We start from the raw sequence: 18,452 nt of genomic DNA on the forward strand, positions 1-18,452 counted from the left end.
CAGCAGAATGCTATTAATAAATACATGGGGGCAAATCTTTTGTGACGGTGCACTTTGACCTGTCAGAATCCATTGTTTGGCATGTTTACGTGTCTTTGTGTGGATAATTGTATTAAGATGAGGGGCTGTGGGGTGCGCTTTTTTTGTTGAATAGGTTCTTTGTTAACTGACATTTGCGGCCTCCAAATGGATAGAGAGTTGGAGTGTGTAGAAGACAATGCTCTGAAACTGTCAATGTGGGAGACTCGAACATTGTGGCAATATGGGAGACTATTAGCAAAATAATAGTAGTATTTGGCTTTTGTTTGACTTGAAGTATTTAACATGGTCCTAAAATTGTTATTTTGTAGATTTGTACAACTGATAAGCATGCATGAGGTATATATAGCAGTTGACTCGCACTGTACACTGTAGATCAAATGTTTAGGAACCAAGTCTATTCAAATCTGACACCATCAAATGATTGAGTCATATTAGTTGTGTTATAGATTTCAGTGTTTAGTCAATTTAGCCTGTTGTGTCGTTTCCACAGGCGATGACTCCACAGATGAAACCACACTACTGCAAACCTGGTTCAAACTGGTCCTGGAGAAGAACAAACTGTCGCGATATGAGTCTGAACTCATGATCTTGTAAGTACTGTGACTCTGTTAATCAGGGATTTTAATTTTATACGTGTCTTACAAATGCTCTTGTCTCTAGTGCTCAAGAACTGGAGTTGGAGGACACTCAAAGCCGGCTACAGCAAGACCTGAGACGACGAATGGCCACTGAAGGTGGGTTTGTTATTATATGTACAATACTGGTCAAAAGTTTGGAATAATTAAAATTTTTCAAAAAAAATGTTTTTTAAAGAAGTCTCTTATGTTCACCAAATCTGCATTTATTTGATCAAAAAAGTAAAACAGTAGTTTTGTAAAAATAATGTCAATTTAAAATAACTTTTTTTTTAATATGAATATATTTTAATGTTATTTAAGTTTTATATTCTAGCAATTATTATTGATGATCAATTATTAATAGTATTTATTCTTTTTATTGTCAATGTTGAATACAGATTTGCAGCTTAATATTTTTTTGTGGAAACCGTACAACAATTGTCTTCAGGATTTTATGAAGAATAGTCAGAAGAACAGCATTAATTTGAAACATAAATCCTATGAAATATTATAAAAGTCTTTATTGTCACTTTTGATCAATTTAATGTTTCCTGCTGAATAAAAGTATGAAGATATTATTATTATTATTATTATTATTATTATTATTATTATTATTATTATTAATTTTAATTTTTTATCTTATTTAATATTATAAATTTATTTGTAATGTTTCATGGTTTCCACGTTTATTTTTGTATGAAGGTAAGTAGTTTTATTATTTTTAATAATAGGAAATGTTTCCTAAGCACCAAATCAGCATATTAGAATGATTTCTGAAGGATCATGTGACACTGAAGACTTGAGTGATGATGCTGAAAATTCAGCTTTGCATCATAGGAATAAATAACATGATGAAATATATTCAAATAGATAACAGTTGTTTAAAATTGTAATAATATTTCACAATATTGCTGTTTTTACTGTATTTTTGATCAAATAAATGCAACCTTGGTGAGCAGAAGACACTTTTTTTTCAAGAACATTTAAAAAAAAAAAAGGTAATTATTTCAAACTTTAGACAGATATTATAGAGATATAGCAACATTAAAAAGGGTGGTTACAGACCTGATCTAATAACTGAAAAGTCATCATCATGGATGTATTGCACATTAAATGTAAAACCATTTAGGTCTGTGGACCAGCTTTTCAATTATCGAATCTGAACCAATTGGATAATTGGTTGTTAGAGTGATAAAATATTGTAAGTGGTGGTGCATTTACTTGTGAACAGGAATTGATAGCTGCTGGGGAGTGTGTTGTTGTTTTCTTTTCCTCCGGCAAACACAAGTTTATTTCAGTTCTTGGTGGTGGTGAAGCTCACTGTTTACCAGTGAGACACACGCGGCGTTAAGCCTGCGACACAGAGGTGTCATTGTGTAATATGGTGTCACGCTTATCATACAACATATTTGATGTTATTCAAAGTGATAAACCTTGTTGCATGGTGAAAATGGGAAGTAATATTTTACCTTATTACTGACGTCAGGCCTCTCTTTGTATTCCCTCCATTTCTAGACTGTGAGAAGAGTGCGAGTGAGCTGACGGAGGAGCAGAGCCTGCTGGTGGAGATCATGAAGGTGGTGGAGAACAGAGACAAACTGGTGAGTCTGCTGGAGGAGCAACGGCTGAAGGAGAAAGCCGAGGACCGAGATCTGGAGAGCATGATCCTCTCCAGAGGCTATCGGTTCCACTGGACCTGAACTTCTCACACTGGATGAAGAACTACTTTAGACTGAGAGAGCCTTATCTGAGGATCTTGAACAAACTGGAACACGCTTGTTTAATCAAACCCAACTGAATGCTGCCTTGTGTGTTCTTGAAAAGAAATAAACCAAAAACCAAACATGTGCCTCTTTATTAACTGAAAATAATGAATGTTAGATTTCAAAACACGGGTTGCACAGCCACAGAGGTGAGAGGACTGACTGCAAATGTTATTCACACTGGAGTGATGATATTTCTATAGTTCTAGTTAAAGTTAAAGCTGTTTTTCTTGGGACTTGTTAGATTTCTCTTCCTGTTTTGTTGAAACTCTTAATGAATGTTTGTTCCGTTCTTTAGTTAATATTTCAATAGAGGCGGTGATAAAGTGTATCTGTTGAGTATTTGTTTGTCTCTTAGTCTTGCAAAGAATATGATGATATCTTAAGTGAACTCAAATTGCAGCTCTTTCTAAAGTAAAACCAAATATCATTGTTTCTAGAATCAAGATGATGTATAAAGGGCTCTGGATTTATTTTTGTCTGTCTGTTGCCTTGTGTAATTTATTAAATAAATGTAAAAACTTTGAGTGGATTGTAATTATCTCCAGAAAAATTTCTTAAGGTTAAATATGAATTTGAATGTTTAATTTCTATAAATGTACACATACTAACACTGAAAATATTTTTAAAAATATTGTCAAGTTTTTTTTTAATATTTGATAAGCTTCTGTATATTATAATATAAAAAATACAGTATACTATAAAATATTGCTTTTTATTTACATATGAATTTTAAAATGTTTAGTCTCTAAATTTACATATACTAACACTGAAATATATATTTTTTTATTTTATTATATCCAAATATAAATAATACAAAAAAAATGTAAATGCTTAGTTTCAATGCATTAAGATATATTAACATTTGAAAATTATTGGAATATAAAATGTTCATGTTTTTTGTAAAATATTAAATAGTAATAAAAGGCTAGTTTAAGCAATTCGGTCAAAGTCCGTCATTTTCATTTCATTTATTTATTTAGGCTATTTGTTTTTACGCATCTTCATGTTCTTCATTCGGCACTTCATTTCTCACGGTAGTACTAATAAAATTGGCTTAAGTGCACTACGGATAACTTTCTGAACAGTCTCCCTTTGGAAAAGAGGGTGGGATCAAAGGATAAGGGAAGTTCGTTTTAGAAGGTTGGGCAAATAGCTGGAATTCCGTTTCCGCTCCTGTTCCTGGGATTTTACTCACTCCCTCAGCGGGGCAAATAGCATATTATTTACACTTTTCTGTCCTTGATTGTTTGTTTGAACCGATGGCGTCTTCCCCGCAGAAATCTCCGTCCTCTCCAAAGTCGCCAACTCCAAAGTCTCCGTCCTCCAGAAAGAAAGATGACTCATTTCTGGGGAAACTTGGTGGGACTCTGGCCAGGAGAAAAAAGGCGAAAGAAGGTAGCGATTGAGATTAAAATGCTTTATGTTGCACGTTTCTAAATATTAAACAAACGAACTAGTCATGACAGTTTTGATCTGAAGTCAATACATAACTTCTTCAGAAGTCTGAATAGTTCCCTTTTCCAACTGTATGGGCGCAGCCGTTCAGGAATACGTGTATTAACACTGTCAGCCTCTCTGTTCTTCGTAAATACTTTAAAACCCAAAAAGGAAACGGGTGTTTTTAAGGTAGCGAAAAATTTTATGTTTACATTACATTCCGCTTTCTAACGATGTTCGATTCGCCGACGAATCGTTCTTTTGAGTCGGATCTTTCTTATAAATCACTGTACAAAAGCGGTCTGAGCGATTCGTTCACGATTCGAATCGAATCTGTCCTTGCGTTTCTCCAACTCAGTTGAATCGACTCATTGAATCGAGAACCGTCTATTTTGAACATGTCCTGCTCGTAGTGCTTATCTTATGACAAATGAGGCGAAAATAAAATTAGAAAGGCAAGTAGTAGAAACATTACAAATGAACGTACCATAAAAATATAAGAGATTTTCCTCATTAAACGAATAGTTGACCCTAAATTAAAATCGTCGTCATTTACTCACCATCAAGTTGTTCCGAACCTTAAGGGTTAAGGGTGGTTCAGTTAAGATTTTACCTTTTAGTTATTAAGAGATTTGTTTGTGCTCCATTTTGGCAAAGTAGCACTTTAAAGTATGCACCCTGGAGGCATGATTAAGTGTTCAACCACACCTAAAAATGTCTGAGTCATCAAATTATTCTGACAAAAACCTCTAGACTACTTTCTTGAGAAACACCAATCAGCCCTTTATAGACCTGAAACTGGCTAATTTGAAAGTGTTCTTAAGCGCTGTCTTAAGCTAACACCCAGCTTTAGCAGTGTTCTTCTAACCATGTAAGGTAATCTTTCTGAATGAGGCTCAAGATTGTACAGGAATGAGAGTCCTCTCAGCTTTAAAACAAGAACAGCTGCGGCTCTAGGCTACCCAATAATCCCGACAAGTTATAGTGATCCCCATCCTTAACAAATAAAAATATATTAGTCTTGTTGTTGTGGTCTTATCCAGGGTAAGTAAACTAGGCAGTGTGCCGCTGCCCATTACATTGGAGTGTTTCTTCTGAGTTTGCACGATTCCCAGAGTGCACTTCTGCAATGATTGCGTGGTATCCATCAGCACTCGCAAGACTGAATTAGAGGAGAAAGCAGCTGAGCCTTCTGATACTCTGGCTGTCTATTTCTCCATCTCCTATTCACCCACACACAGGACGAAAACTGTGATCTGGATGGGTAATTGATGTATGATTTGATGAGGAATATTTTGTGGCTTGTACCCAGGAGGCAGTGCATTTTATGTTTATTGCTTTCGTTCCACAATTGGAAATATGAATTAAAAGGATGCAGGATGACTACCACTTAAAGGTCATTCCTGTCATTCCTTCATGTCATTTCAAACCTATTTAATGTTATTTTTGTCCTGTGAATTAAAAAAATAATAATAATGTAGCTTTTTATTTATGTAGCTCTTTCCAAGCAGAATCTTCTGTTGCAGTTGTAGGTAACTGGACAATTTCTGAATTGTTTAAATTGATTAGCATCCATCCAGTCACCCATGTTAACGTTAACGCTCACCCTAGTGAAAGATACATGAGGTCTTTGCCGTGCCGTTGGATTGTATGCGCCCCCACGTCAGTGAGAAAAAGCAGCGGGAGAGCAGCTGCGCGTGAGGTCGAGAGGGTGTTGATTAATAGGATATCATCCTCCATGGGCGGCCTCTGGAATCCTGCACAGGATGTTTGCATCCCCAGAATCAGCGCTGTAGACGGTGGTGCATGCTGGGTTGCGGTGGGAGCGAAGAGCTGGGTTGTTTCTCTGAGGAGGTTGAGAATGTTGATGCATTGAAGTTCTCATAAACTCTAATAAATATATGCATTTTTGCAATTTCTGCTGAAAATGTGAACATCTGATGCTAGGTTGTCAGGGTGTTGCTATGTGGTTTTTTTGGTTTTTGTGGTGGTTGCTTACTTGGCCAAGCAAGAGAGAAAAAAAAAGTATGGTTTGGAATTTTTTGAATGGAAAAGAAAGGATTTTTTTTTTTTCCACTTTATTTTAAGGTCCAATTCACCCTATTGACAAACCATTAACTATGATTTTGCCTCAAACTTCTAATTTGCTGCTTATTAATAGTTAGTAAGGTAGTTGTTAAGTTAAGGTATTGGGTAGGATTAGGGATATAGAATATGGCCATGCAAAATATGTGCTTTAAGTACTAATAAACAGCCAAATATTTTATTAATAGGGATGCTATTAAGCATGTAGTTAATAGTGAGAATTTGTCCCTATACTAAAAAGTTACCCAAGTTTCTTATTCTCACCAAGACTCCATTTATTTGATCAAACATGAAATAAAAACAGTAATGTTTTGTGAAATATTTATAACTTTAATTAATTGTTTTCTACTTTAATGTATTTTAAAATGTAAAATATCATTCTAAAGTGTTGATTTGGAAAAATGTCTTATCAGTATCGGCGCTTAAAACAATGTAGTTTAGAAAAAGTAATAGTTTTGTGTGTTTTTGTAGGATTCTTTGAGTAGTTCACAGTTCAAGTTCAAAAGAACAACATTTATTTGAAATAATTTTTTAACATGATAAATGTTGTTACTGTCACTGTTGATTCATTTAATGAGTACATGCTGAAAAGTTTTAATAGTAGTGTATAGTAATATCCACTTTCACTCTAAAATATGTCAGGTAACAAGTAAAACGGCTTGTAAATGGTTTTTCCTTAACCCTAACGATCTATAGTAAAAGAGATGCTTCTCCACAGCACTCATTAGAATCTAACAGGACAAATGAACATAGTGTCAACCACTTGTATAACCGCAATAATATGAAGGTGAAAAATCCCTACTCAATTTCTTTTCTTTGTTTCTTTTTTTGATTCAGAAATAATTTGTCATCTCTCACCCAATGTGTCCTGTATCCCATAGTATCTGAGCTGCAGGAGGAGGGGATGAACGCCATTAATCTCCCCCTGAGTCCCACACCTTTTGAGCTTCATCCTGAGGACATCATGCTAGGCAGGTGAACTCGTAGCCTCATTACTCAAAATTGATGCTCGCTCAGGTTAATAATATACCCTTACACCTTCCTCCTGCCTGTCTCTTTCTCTTCCTCACAGAGGAAAATGAAGTCCGCACCATGGTGGACCCCAACTCAAAAAATGACCAAAAACTCCAGGAACTCATGAAGGTTTGCGTTTAAAACTAAAAAAGTCAATTCTGTCATTATATATTCACCCACATGTCGTTCCAAACCATGATTATGCCCAAATTAGGTGCTCATTGACTGGATCAACGATGTTCTGGTTGGAGAAAGGATCATTGTGAAGGACCTGGCTGAAGATCTTTATGATGGGCAGGTTCTCCAGAAGCTCTTTGGTAAAGCATCTATGTTTAGTTTACAGTATGGCTGCTATGTATTGGTTCTGTTCTCCATTCTCCATTTTCTCGATTCTAATTTGCCCTTGTGTTTCCATCCCGCAGAAAAGCTTGAAGGCGAGAAGCTGAATGTTGCAGAGGTGACTCAATCCGAGATTGCCCAGAAACAAAAGCTGCAGACGGTTCTGGAGAGGATCAATGATGCTCTGAAGGTCTCCACCAGGAGCATCAAGTGGAACGTCGACTGTAGGTCCCTACAGCTCCAGCAGGAGTCATTCAAAAGCTCCTAAATAAGTGTTATGCACTGTTAAACATGGACCTGTATTGGTCTTAAAGTGTCTACTTAGACATGCATCGGTGCACAAAACAGCAAAGTAACATCTGATTAAAACACTATTGATGGGTGTTTCTCATAGCTTAGAGCTTCAAAGGCTTGGAAAACACTTAAGGCGATGTAACAGTGTCTCTTAGTGGATTTCAATCGCTTCACTTATGTGGAAGAGACACTAAAGAGATTACAGGTCGTTTTATGAGGCAGAGAGATTTATGCGCTATTGATTTTCGTATTAAATGGAGGCGAACATCAATCCTGTGTCCTTAAGTAATAATTCGCAGAGCTGAAGCTACATCTCAGCTTGTTTCGTGCCAATACTGGTTTTAATTTATTCAAACAAAACTAGGGAATGCAAATTTTTCTCCTCTCCCTCTCTCATTTACTAGCGGTTCATGCTAAGAGCATTGTGGCCATCCTTCACCTGTTGGTGGAGCTCTCACAGCACTTCAGAGCCCCCATTCGTCTCCCTGACCATGTGTCCATTCAGGTGGTTGTGGTCCAGGTACGTACCTCTGCTTTAGACTGTAATGTTCTGTAACTGATAATAAATCTTTGTTGTTATGATGCTAGAAGCTTTAGTAACTGACGCTAGCTTACTGACATTGATGGCATCTGTATTTTGACTTTCGATGTATTTCTGCTGAACTTCGCCATTGAATCAATAGTCAATATTTCCTTGCTTTCTTTTGATATTGAATCAAGTATGGATGGTTATAATCAGTTAGCCTCAATTTATAAAACTAATTAGTCACTGATGCTAGCTTTCTAATATTGATGTTCTAATATTTTTATGTTCTCATTGTTTTGCTTTCTATACTCTCTTGCTTTCACTGTTGAATCAAATATAGATATTTATAGTCCTTTAGAGTTAATATAGTCGAGGGAAAATTGGAAATATTAGGAATTTTAATTTTCATACCTGGAAAGAGTCAGACTTAGTAACATATCTTGTATTACATTTTAATTAGTTACCAGTTTTAAATGATACATTTATATATCTATTATTAACCATTCGTGTAGGAGAATGGATTTGAAAAATGTTATCGTCATCTTGTATTTCTCCTGTTGTGCCTGAATTGAGGAACTCATTGTTTTCCCATAACAGATATTTTGATAGGACAAACGATAGCGGTTTATGTCTTCTGGAGATCTGTTCCTTTTTTTCTTTCCCTTAGAAACGAGAGGGCATTCTTCAGTCCCGTCAGGTTATGGAGAAGATCACTGGTAACACAGAGTACGTCAACGCTGCAACCCTAATTTCCAAATGTCACCTCCATATGTTAATAAATGTGTCAATATCAGGGTTTAATAATCTTTTGCACCTTTTGTGATGATTCCTTTCATGTGTTTCAATCATTTTGCGGCTGATTACAAGATGGCGTTTGGATTAGCTTTTGGTGCTGTTTTGTCACCCTTTGTGTGGACACACACACACACACACACACACATATGTGCACAGCTGACTGTATAGCGGTCCAGCAGGCACCTGGCAGCTGGGGAGATAAGTGTGTTTTTGCACGTGTCTGTGTCTGTGTATGTGTGTGTTTGTGGAATACTTCCTGAGGCTGTTATCACACACACAGTATCTGTTGATGCCCAGGCCGATGGCTGGCAGGAGTGATTAGAGAGGGAGGAGGAGGGGGCCTCATGGGGAGGAGGCCCTGTCCAGGGCTGTCCCAAACTTGCCCGATCGATTTGATCACCCTTCCACACACCCAAATGGCAGCCACCTTTTCTGCCTGGCTTTCACTGACTGTAGAATTAAGAGAGATAAATTACCCCCCATGCTGTACAGGAGATACATGAAATGCCTAGCTTGCATTAATAAAATTCTTGCTGATAAATGACTGATTATTAAAATTCTACACAATAATGATAAAAATTAAAAATTAAATGCTATAAGCTTCACCACATTATAATGTACAGTATATTCCTATTCAGGATACAGGATATTCATTTTAAAATTTGTTAAAGATTTCAGTTAACAGTGTTATTAAATTAGTCGTGTTTTTATAGATTCATTTTTGCATTACATAATGGCAGACAATTAAATATTGGATGACAACTGTTGATGTTATGTGATGATTTTCTGATCACATGCTTATATTCGTGTATGTTAACACTAGGTTATATCATAAATTTAATATTTCAATCATTGATGTTTTTTTTATGTTCACAGGGCATTATCTGGCAGACATGGTAAGTGTTATTTAATTATTATTTCCATTTCAAAATTCTAACGCACTACTGTTGAAAAGTTTGGCGTTAGTAAGTTTTTGAAAGAAATAGTTTTTATTCAACAAAGATGTGTTCAATCAAAAGTAACAGTAAGACATTTATAATTTTGCATAAGATTTCTATTTCCAATTAATGCAGTTTTTTTTTTTTAGCTTTCTATTAATCAAAGAAAATTTATTAAATTTCCCCCAAAATATTAAGCAGCAAGTAAAAAAACATTTAAAAATAAGAAGAATTTTTACTTGAGCATTATATTAGAATGATTTCTGAAGGATCATGTGACACAGAAGAATGTAGAAACGGATGCTAAAAATTGAGCTTTGGAATAAAACAGCAATTACAGTTATACAGTTATTTTAAATAATTAATGTTTTTATTGTCTTTGATAAAGTAAATGCAGTCTTGGTGATTATAAGGGTAACATGAGTATGAATTTTGTTGATGTTGGCTTTTGTGCAAAATTTTTTAATATTCCTTTATTATGTTTTTGAATTGCTAATTGTGTTGTTATTTTCAGAGCGTGATGCGTTTGACACCTTGTTTGATCATGCTCCTGACAAGCTGAATGTGGTGAAGAAGGTATGAAAGAGCCTAAATATTAGCCGAATTGATATTCTTACACAAGCCTGACCACATCTGCATTGTTTTCTGCAGACTCTAATCACCTTCGTCAACAAACACCTGAATAAACTGAACTTGGAAGTAGCTGAACTGGACACACAGGTAACACATGGGTCAGCTCAGTTAATACATTGTGACTGTGGTAAACGAAAAATGCTAAGCCAGGAGTAATCATGTGGTACGGTGATTTTAATAAAATGGTAGCAGCAGCAGCAACGTGATAGAAGACCAATAAATTAAGTGAAATTATGATTCTGTTATTTTATACAGTATATGATTCAAACCTGTGCACCTGTTGGCTGTGCACACTTTTAAAAGGGGAACTGAAGTATTCGATCTTCAAAATGAACACAAAGGCACCATAAAAATATAATTTAAAGTAGCTCATTTAGTGTTTAGACTATATTTCAAGTTTTCTGAACCCATTCGGTAGCTTTGTTTGCAAATACGTGTATGAGGGTACGTGACCCCGGACCACAAAACCAGTCTTGAGTCGCTGGGGTATATTTGTAGCAATACCCAACAATACATTGTATGGGTCAAAATTATCGATTTTTCTTTTATGCCTAATATCTTTAGGATATTAAGTAAAGATCATGTTCCATGACAATATTTTGTAAATTTCTTACTGTAAATATATTAAAACTTAATTTTTGATTAGTAATATGCATTGCTAAGAACTTCATTTGGAAAACTTTAAAGGCAATTTTCTTAATATTTAGAATTTTTTGCACCCTCAGATTCCAGATTTTCAAATAGTTGTATCTCGATCAAATATTGTCCTATCCTAACAAACCAGACTTCAATGGAAAGCTCATTTTTTCATGACATATAAGTCTCAATTTCAAAAAATTGACCCTTATGACTGGTTTTGTGGTCCTGGGTCACATATAAAGTCAATATTCTTCGCCCTTGTTTGTCGACTGTTTACGAATGCCAGATATTACAAATTAATATATTTCATTCAATTAATAAGATCCTAAATGATTGATTATAAAAATTCTATTATAATCTAAATCTAAACAATATAAGTAAATATAATATAAATTCTATTTAAAAATTCTATTAAAAAAATTAAGTCTCTTATACTTACCAAGGCTGCATTGATTTGATCACAAATACAGTAAGAATATTCGTTTTGTGAAATAGGTATAATTTTAAATAAATCTTTTCTGTTTTAATATATTTTAAACTGTTAGTAGTTTTAGCATGCCAGAATAATGTGTTATGTAAATTTGTGACAGGACTGTGTTGTTCTGACTGAAGTGTATTTGTAGTTTGCAGATGGTGTGTATCTGGTCCTGCTGATGGGACTTCTGGAGGGATACTTCGTCCCTCTCTACAACTTCTTCCTGACGCCTGAGAATTTTGACCAAAAGGTATGAATTAGCAGTGCGTCTGCGGTTAGCGTGCTTCAGTATGAAAGCCACCCTGGTGTGCTGTGTTGAGTGTCATTGAGAGGGGGTGGTGTTGACAGTCAGCCCAGAGTACAGGCTGCTCACCTGGGTCACTTCCAGCAGGCCCGGCCTGTGCCAGCTTCATCCATGTCGTACCAGAATGCATCTGTAATCTGCCTCTGCACAGGAAACGGATAAGTGGGGTGATGTGTAGCCTCCCTTTAATATCCAGTGCTTGTGTGTGGATTTCAGAGATAACCGCTTTAGGTCCATCTACAGTCCAGTTTGGGGAAATCACTTTTTTTTCTAACGCATGCCTTTCTTTGTACTTCAAGGTGTCACAATATGGCGGTTTCTTTTTTACTTGCAGGTTCATAATGTGTCTTTCTCCTTTGAGCTGATGCAGGACGGTGGCTTGGAGAGGCCCAAACCCAGGCCTGAGGGTAATTATGGCTTTGTTTGCTCCAAATCCTGCCATTGTAATTGTGTGGTTGACAGGCCATTTAAAAAAAGATAGCTCTTGTCAGAACTGTACTTGGATACTTTCCCAGTTCGCAAGTGTTGCTCTTTCAGCTTGAATGTACAGTTCTTAAATGTCACATACATAAGTTTCAGAGATAATTGAAAAATTATTTAAATAAAATGAAAAGCTGGGTTGGGTTGGCTCGTGTTGTAAATGTTAATTGCATAATAAGTACAATGCACTTTTTTTTAAAGAAGTTTCTTATGCTCATCAAGGCTGTATCTATTTAATTGAAAATAAAGAAAAAATAATGAAATAATATCGCAATTTAAAATAAGTTTTCTATTTTAATATAATTCAAAATATAATCTATTCCTTTGGAGCAAAGCTGAATTTTCAGCATTATCATTACCATCATTCTAATATACTGTTAATAAATAATAATATATGTTGAGACCTGTGATACTTTTTGCAGGATTCTTTGATAAATAAAAAGTTAAAAAGAACAGTGTTTATTCAAAATAGACGATTTGTTGCAATATACACTACTTTTCAAAAGTATGTGGTTATTTTTTTTTAGAGAAATTAATACTTTTATTCAACAAGGGTATGTTAAATGGATAAAAAGTAATAGTAAAGATAGTAAAGTATTTATTTTGAATAAATGCTGTTATTTTAAACATTTTATGAATCAAAGATTCAAAGAAAAAAGTATCACAGGTTCCAAAAAATATTAAGCAGCACAAGCGTTTCAACGCTGATAATAAATCAGATGAATGATTTCTGAAGGATCATGTGACACAAGACTGGAGTAATGATGCTGAAAATTCAGTGTTGCATCACAGACATAAATTATATTTAGTAAATTAAAATAGAAAATCAATATTATTAATTGCAATAATATTTCACAACATTACTGTTTTTTTTCTGTATTTTTGATCAAATAAATATAGTCTTGATGAACACAAGACACTCCATTAAAAAAAAAAATATTTCACAACATTACTGTTTTTTTTCTGTATTTTTGATCAAATAAATATAGTCTTGACTACTTAACAAGTGAAAGTGAAAGTGACTTAGTATTAGAAAATAAATTATTAAAAATATTATTGATAATATTATTTGTTTAAAACTTTTATTTAGTCGATTATTTATTTTATTTTTAGTTTTAATATTAGAATAAATAAAATTAAATACATTAAAAAAAAAAACATTAAAAATATCTTAATGAGTATAGTTTCCCTATTTTTGAATAATTAATAATATTATTATTATTATGTTATGTAATAATTAATAATCTATAAAATATTAATATTATAGTTACAGTTAATATAATATTAAGTTGTTATAATCGAAGTAAGATGTTGTTAATAAATACCTTCTCTTAAGAGCTATTTCCTGTAGCTGAAACAGAAGAGCACTAGAACAGCTAGGTCATGAGAAAACAAGTACTGATCAAATGTGTACCTTACCTTGAATGCAGTGTAAGTTGCTTTGAATAGAAGAGTCAAATGCATAAATTTGAATAAATACTACACAAATACAGCTCTATATACACTACTCTGTTTATAGTGTTTTAAAGTGTTCTTTATACTGTGTGTGCATTTGTCTGTGTGTTGCATTGAATGATTATCAGGTTAAAAGTGTGTGTGTTTGTATTATGCCTTTCAGAGTCCTTGAAGAGGGGCATTATTTAGCATTGCATAAATCCACTTCATGCTTTAAATCAATCCAAACAAGTACTGCATCTGAAAAAACTGCACTGTATCTGCGTTTCAGCTGCTCAAGTGTTCTTCAGGCCAAGACAGTTGTAACTCTATGAAAGCTATTGCAAAAATGAATAATTCTTTTTTTTTTCTGTTTTGTTCCAGATATTGTGAATTGTGACCTAAAATCGACACTCCGAGTTCTTTACAATCTTTTCACCAGGTACAGACATGTGGAATGAGCTAAAACGGGACCGCTTTTCCGAGTTTTAATGAGGCTGACAGACAAAGCATGCTGTTAATTGTTGTGGAGTATTGTACAATACCTTTATATGACTAATAATTGTGTCTTAAGTCTTTTTTTCTTGTCATCTAGATGGATGTAAAAACACTAAAGAAAATAATACTATGCATAGAAACATTTTTGATAACAGCATTCCATTGATTCCTGCAATTAGCAGTGTAATCCATTTGAAACATATTAATCCTAAAGTGCCTAAACAGACGTATGAGAGAAAATACCCAGCTCGCAGCTTTGCACTACACACTATATCACATAAAACACTATATTATCTTGCTTCACAGTATCAGCTCTTACAAAGTCAAGCCTAGCAGCTGTGTTTCCAAGTGGACGTTTGACCAAATAATTAGTTTAGTTTTAATGACTTGCTGTTTCACTGCATATCTTAATTTTCGAAGGCTTTGTATTGATTTCTGTGCTAATGTTTTTAGAACTGTCTGCACTTGCATAGCTTATCTGAATCAACCAAAAATGTTTTTACTCGCATGCTGTTGTCATAAATCTGGCGCAGATTGTTGTTTTGAAGAACTCTGAAACCCAATAGTAGTTCATTTATTTTCTTACATCTTAAAACACGGTGACTTGGATCACTGTTGGGGGAAAAAAAATTGTATTTAAACTGAAAGATGAATTTAAATGGCAGTAGTGCAACTTTTATGTTTGTGGAAATTCTAAAAATACTTTTTATACCATTTCGATGCAATTTCATTGCAATAGAGTCATTTGTAAAATTCAGTGTTCCTGTTTTATCTCTACCTGGAAAATGTTACAAAATCTACATTAAACGTGGATGATCATCTAGCCCATTGTGATTGTCAGATTCGATCTTTCCATTCCATTTCCTCCCTCTCTGCCGAGCCAAAGGCTGCGTTCTTGAGTGCTGTACTTTGAGTCGTCTTGTCACTGATAGACTCAGTTCACTTCACTCACTGGAACAGATGCTTACGCCGTTCAAAATACCGCAGGGATGACCATCAGACCTGGGCTCTCTTTGTCCTTACTTAAGTGGAAGGCTGTTTGGGGTAATTTAGTTCCATTCAAACCCGTCCGCATCCACATGGGGAACCGCTGCTTGAAAAATCGCTTTAACATTCCTATTGGATTCTTTCAAAATGGCAGCAAAACAAAACGATGGTCTAATTTTGATCTCTTAAACAGTTTGGCTCCGTACACTAACGTGCTTGAGCTTCGTAGATGGTTTTGTCCTTTATAACCACCAATAAATACCGCAAACATTCTGATATGGAACATCTTGAATTGAGTCACTCTCAGAACAAGTACTGTTGGTTTAAACAGAAGAGAAATACTCTAAACTTGGATAGATTTTTTTTCTTCCATTTTACAGAAAATTACTTTTCTGCCTGAAACGCTTAAATTCTTGTGCCTGGTTTGCTATGGAAAGTGTCATATCTTTGCGTATTATAGTACGATTTTGCATTTTCTAAAGAAAATGTGTCCAGCACAACTCGCCGCAACAGTTCTGTGTATAGTCTGATATGCTAGTCCCTTTTTTCAATGCAGGTCTTATCACCAGTTTATTAAAAAATGGAAAGTCTAAACACTGAGAAAGGTCACATTAGCAAAATTTGATCCATTTTCCACTTTCAGTAGCATAAAGTTGCATAAAGCATCATTCATACAGTTTTGCCATAATGCAGATTTCCAGATTGTGTTGATTCTTATTAAAATGACTAGATTTCATCTTCTGAACAACCTTAATTTTACACTTCTTCTCATCAAACCATGTGAATTTTGGGATATCACTTGTTGCATACATACAGTAATATGTTTAAAATACTGGAAGAGAACATTATGCAATTTTCACACATCATGACTTCCTGTTATCACAAAAGCGGGTGATTTGTGTAATCTGAGGGGGAAATTACAGAAAGGACACCTGGGTAATTGACTGACCTGTGCGTAATGTCCTGAATTGCAGTGTTGCCACCATTAGTTTGCAATTATTTTGTCTTTTTCGTAACATTTGTTCTTTCTCTCTGATTTTTTTTCTCTTTAATTCTCTCGCCTCTCTCTTCATCTTTCTCACCTTTTTTGTTTCTCTAATCATCACTCTTACTAACATGCTTTAAGAGTGCTTGTATTTTTAAAGGTTAAGGATTACAAAGGTGATGGAGGAGGAACGGAGACCTCGAAAGTGAATTATAGGTTCGGTGATCCTTCTGAATTTGGATTCCGGAGCCCCATCCGTCTTTGTCAGTGTCACTTGATGGGTCGGACCCTTAGCGTGTGGATTTTCAGAGTTCCAGTGGCTTGAAATTCAGCTGAACATCAAACATGCCTCTGAGGGCTCCATTTATAAAACATTCACAGGAAAGACATGACCTCCAATCTACTAAAGAGCATTTATACTCGTTTTGACTATAGTTGATTCATACATTTTAATCAAATCTGAACGTCGTAACGAAGAACAATTCATGTTCTGTTTGACCCATGTGCTCCTTTCTCAGTGAATATCATTCTCGGGAAGAGAAACGCTCAAGGTGTTCCTCACTGTTTCCTTTTCGTGCTGTTTTTTGATTGCGTCCCTATAGAATGTGAGAACAACATTCTGCTAATGGCAGGCTCAGGCACGCTGGCTTGCTCTCACGGGGTAACAGTAACAAGTTAACAAGCTGCTTCATTGCTTGTTCTCCAGATCCAATTATATGACCATTTAATTACACCCCTTCATCTCGCTCCTTCTGTAAAAGCACATATTGATTTTCAAGGATTTTCACGTTTGCAATTACTGTGAAATGTCTTCGCTGGATGTATTTGTCATGTTTTCATTTTTACTCAATTAACAATTGCTGTTTTTGATGAGAGCATTTTTTTTCCTAACCTTCAAAATCGAACCTCTTTTTTATTTAAGTGTTATTTACATGTTAAAATATCAATTAATTTATTTATAAAAATCAGTAAAATTGTGAAGAAACACACTGGTTTCCATTTTCTATGGAGACAAGATTAAATGTTTTTTATACTATACAGACTGTGATTTCTATCCCCTTACCTAAACCTAAACGAGGTACACACATCATCACAAATAACCTTTTTTTTTTTTTTTTTTTTTTTTTTTGTCTGATTGATTACCATTTGTATAAGAACAATTTTACTACAAATACTAAACGTTAGACTATGGTTAATGTAGCAATACCATAGTTTATTTTCCATAGATTAACTGATTTAACCATTTATTGGTAGTAAAACCATGTTTGGTTAATTTTCGTAAGGGATATAAGCTAAATCTCTGAAAAGTGGGCTTTCTGTTTCGATGTTATGTAGAAAGTCAAAGCCAAATTTCCTTGACGACAGCTTTTGTCTGTTTTTACCACAAGATGGCAATGGTATGATTGAGTATTCTGTTATCAGAGTTAACAACCCTTGTGTGGAAGCTTTTGAAGTGGAAATTGTGTAATATATCTTTACACAATGTAGACTAATGTAATATAGGCTAAATACATCCGCGTAAACCTTTTTGAAATCAAATTCAAATGTAACAGAAGGACTTTCTTCTTGACAATATTTTAAAGGTGTGTGTGGGAAAGTAGCGATTTATTGGCTTTGACAAAAGGTTTCAAGAAACGTAAGTAGTATGCTTCTCATGACATTATTAACACGACGTGAACTGCTCCCCAGTTTGTTTTACTTTAGTGTCACATCTTTAAATAATCAAGTGAACGAATCTTCTTCATTTCCATGCACTTACACGTTTTAGTGATGACTGCAAGAAAAAAACATGACATTTGAGTGCTGCGAAGTGGCTATCGTTTTATTAGTTCGTTAGTAACCTACTTTCGAGTCTGAAGGTGGCATATTTTGTAATTTTGACTCATACGACTAAAATGTAAAAACGAAACTCTTGGGTATTGTTGTGCTGGATTTGAAGAGCTCTATGACAGTTATGCCACCAATTGAAAAATCATTTCGTGAATTGATTGAATAAACGATTCAGTGACTTCAGAAAGGCCACTGTACGAATCGCTTTAGTGGAGGGATTCAGAAAAGAGTCGAGTCACTGATGAATCACAAATCCTCCAGCGGCCCCTCCCTCCGCGAGGAGTTCTGCGAGTGAGGTCATCCCGGCCCCGCCCCCAACGCAAACTCAGTTCTT

The 18,452-nt window shown here is 34.9% G+C and overlaps 2 protein-coding genes across 7 annotated transcripts in view; both read left to right on the top strand.

The window, feature by feature from the left end:
- mical2b (microtubule associated monooxygenase, calponin and LIM domain containing 2b) overlaps nt 1-2,936 on the top strand; it is a 54,273-nt gene extending 51,337 nt beyond the window's left edge. For all 6 annotated transcript variants that reach the window (XM_042753711.1, XM_042753715.1, XM_042753716.1 and 3 more), the window contains 3 exons: nt 533-632; nt 703-776; nt 2,175-2,936. In XM_042753711.1, the coding sequence (XP_042609645.1) occupies nt 533-632; nt 703-776; nt 2,175-2,359 (359 nt within the window). In that variant the 3' untranslated portion in view covers nt 2,360-2,936. The remainder of the gene's footprint in view (nt 1-532; nt 633-702; nt 777-2,174) is intronic.
- A 607-nt stretch (nt 2,937-3,543) lies between these two features.
- On the top strand, nt 3,544-15,139 carry parvaa (parvin, alpha a). The gene is made up of 13 exons (XM_042752875.1): nt 3,544-3,820; nt 6,829-6,918; nt 7,020-7,090; nt 7,176-7,278; nt 7,384-7,524; nt 7,999-8,114; nt 8,788-8,846; nt 9,792-9,811; nt 10,368-10,429; nt 10,505-10,573; nt 11,749-11,850; nt 12,239-12,311; nt 14,203-15,139. The coding sequence occupies exons 1-13, from the start codon at nt 3,685-3,687 to the stop codon at nt 14,277-14,279; spliced, it is 1,119 nt and encodes a 372-aa protein (XP_042608809.1). The 5' UTR covers nt 3,544-3,684; the 3' UTR covers nt 14,280-15,139.
- The last annotated feature ends 3,313 nt before the right edge of the window (nt 15,140-18,452 follow it).

Source organism: Cyprinus carpio, chromosome B25, assembly GCF_018340385.1.
Source record: "Cyprinus carpio isolate SPL01 chromosome B25, ASM1834038v1, whole genome shotgun sequence".
Lineage (NCBI taxonomy): Eukaryota > Metazoa > Chordata > Actinopteri > Cypriniformes > Cyprinidae > Cyprinus > Cyprinus carpio.

Excerpts from the sequence above, each read along its gene's own strand:
- parvaa (XM_042752875.1), top strand. The coding sequence starts at position 3,685 with ATGGCGTCTTCCCCGCAGAAATCTCCGTCCTCTCCAAAGTCGCCAACT. Across the intron at positions 10,430-10,504 it reads AGCTGAATGTGGTGAAGAAG|ACTCTAATCACCTTCGTCAA; the intron begins GTATGAAAGAGC and ends TGTTTTCTGCAG. Across the intron at positions 10,574-11,748 it reads TAGCTGAACTGGACACACAG|TTTGCAGATGGTGTGTATCT; the intron begins GTAACACATGGG and ends GTGTATTTGTAG.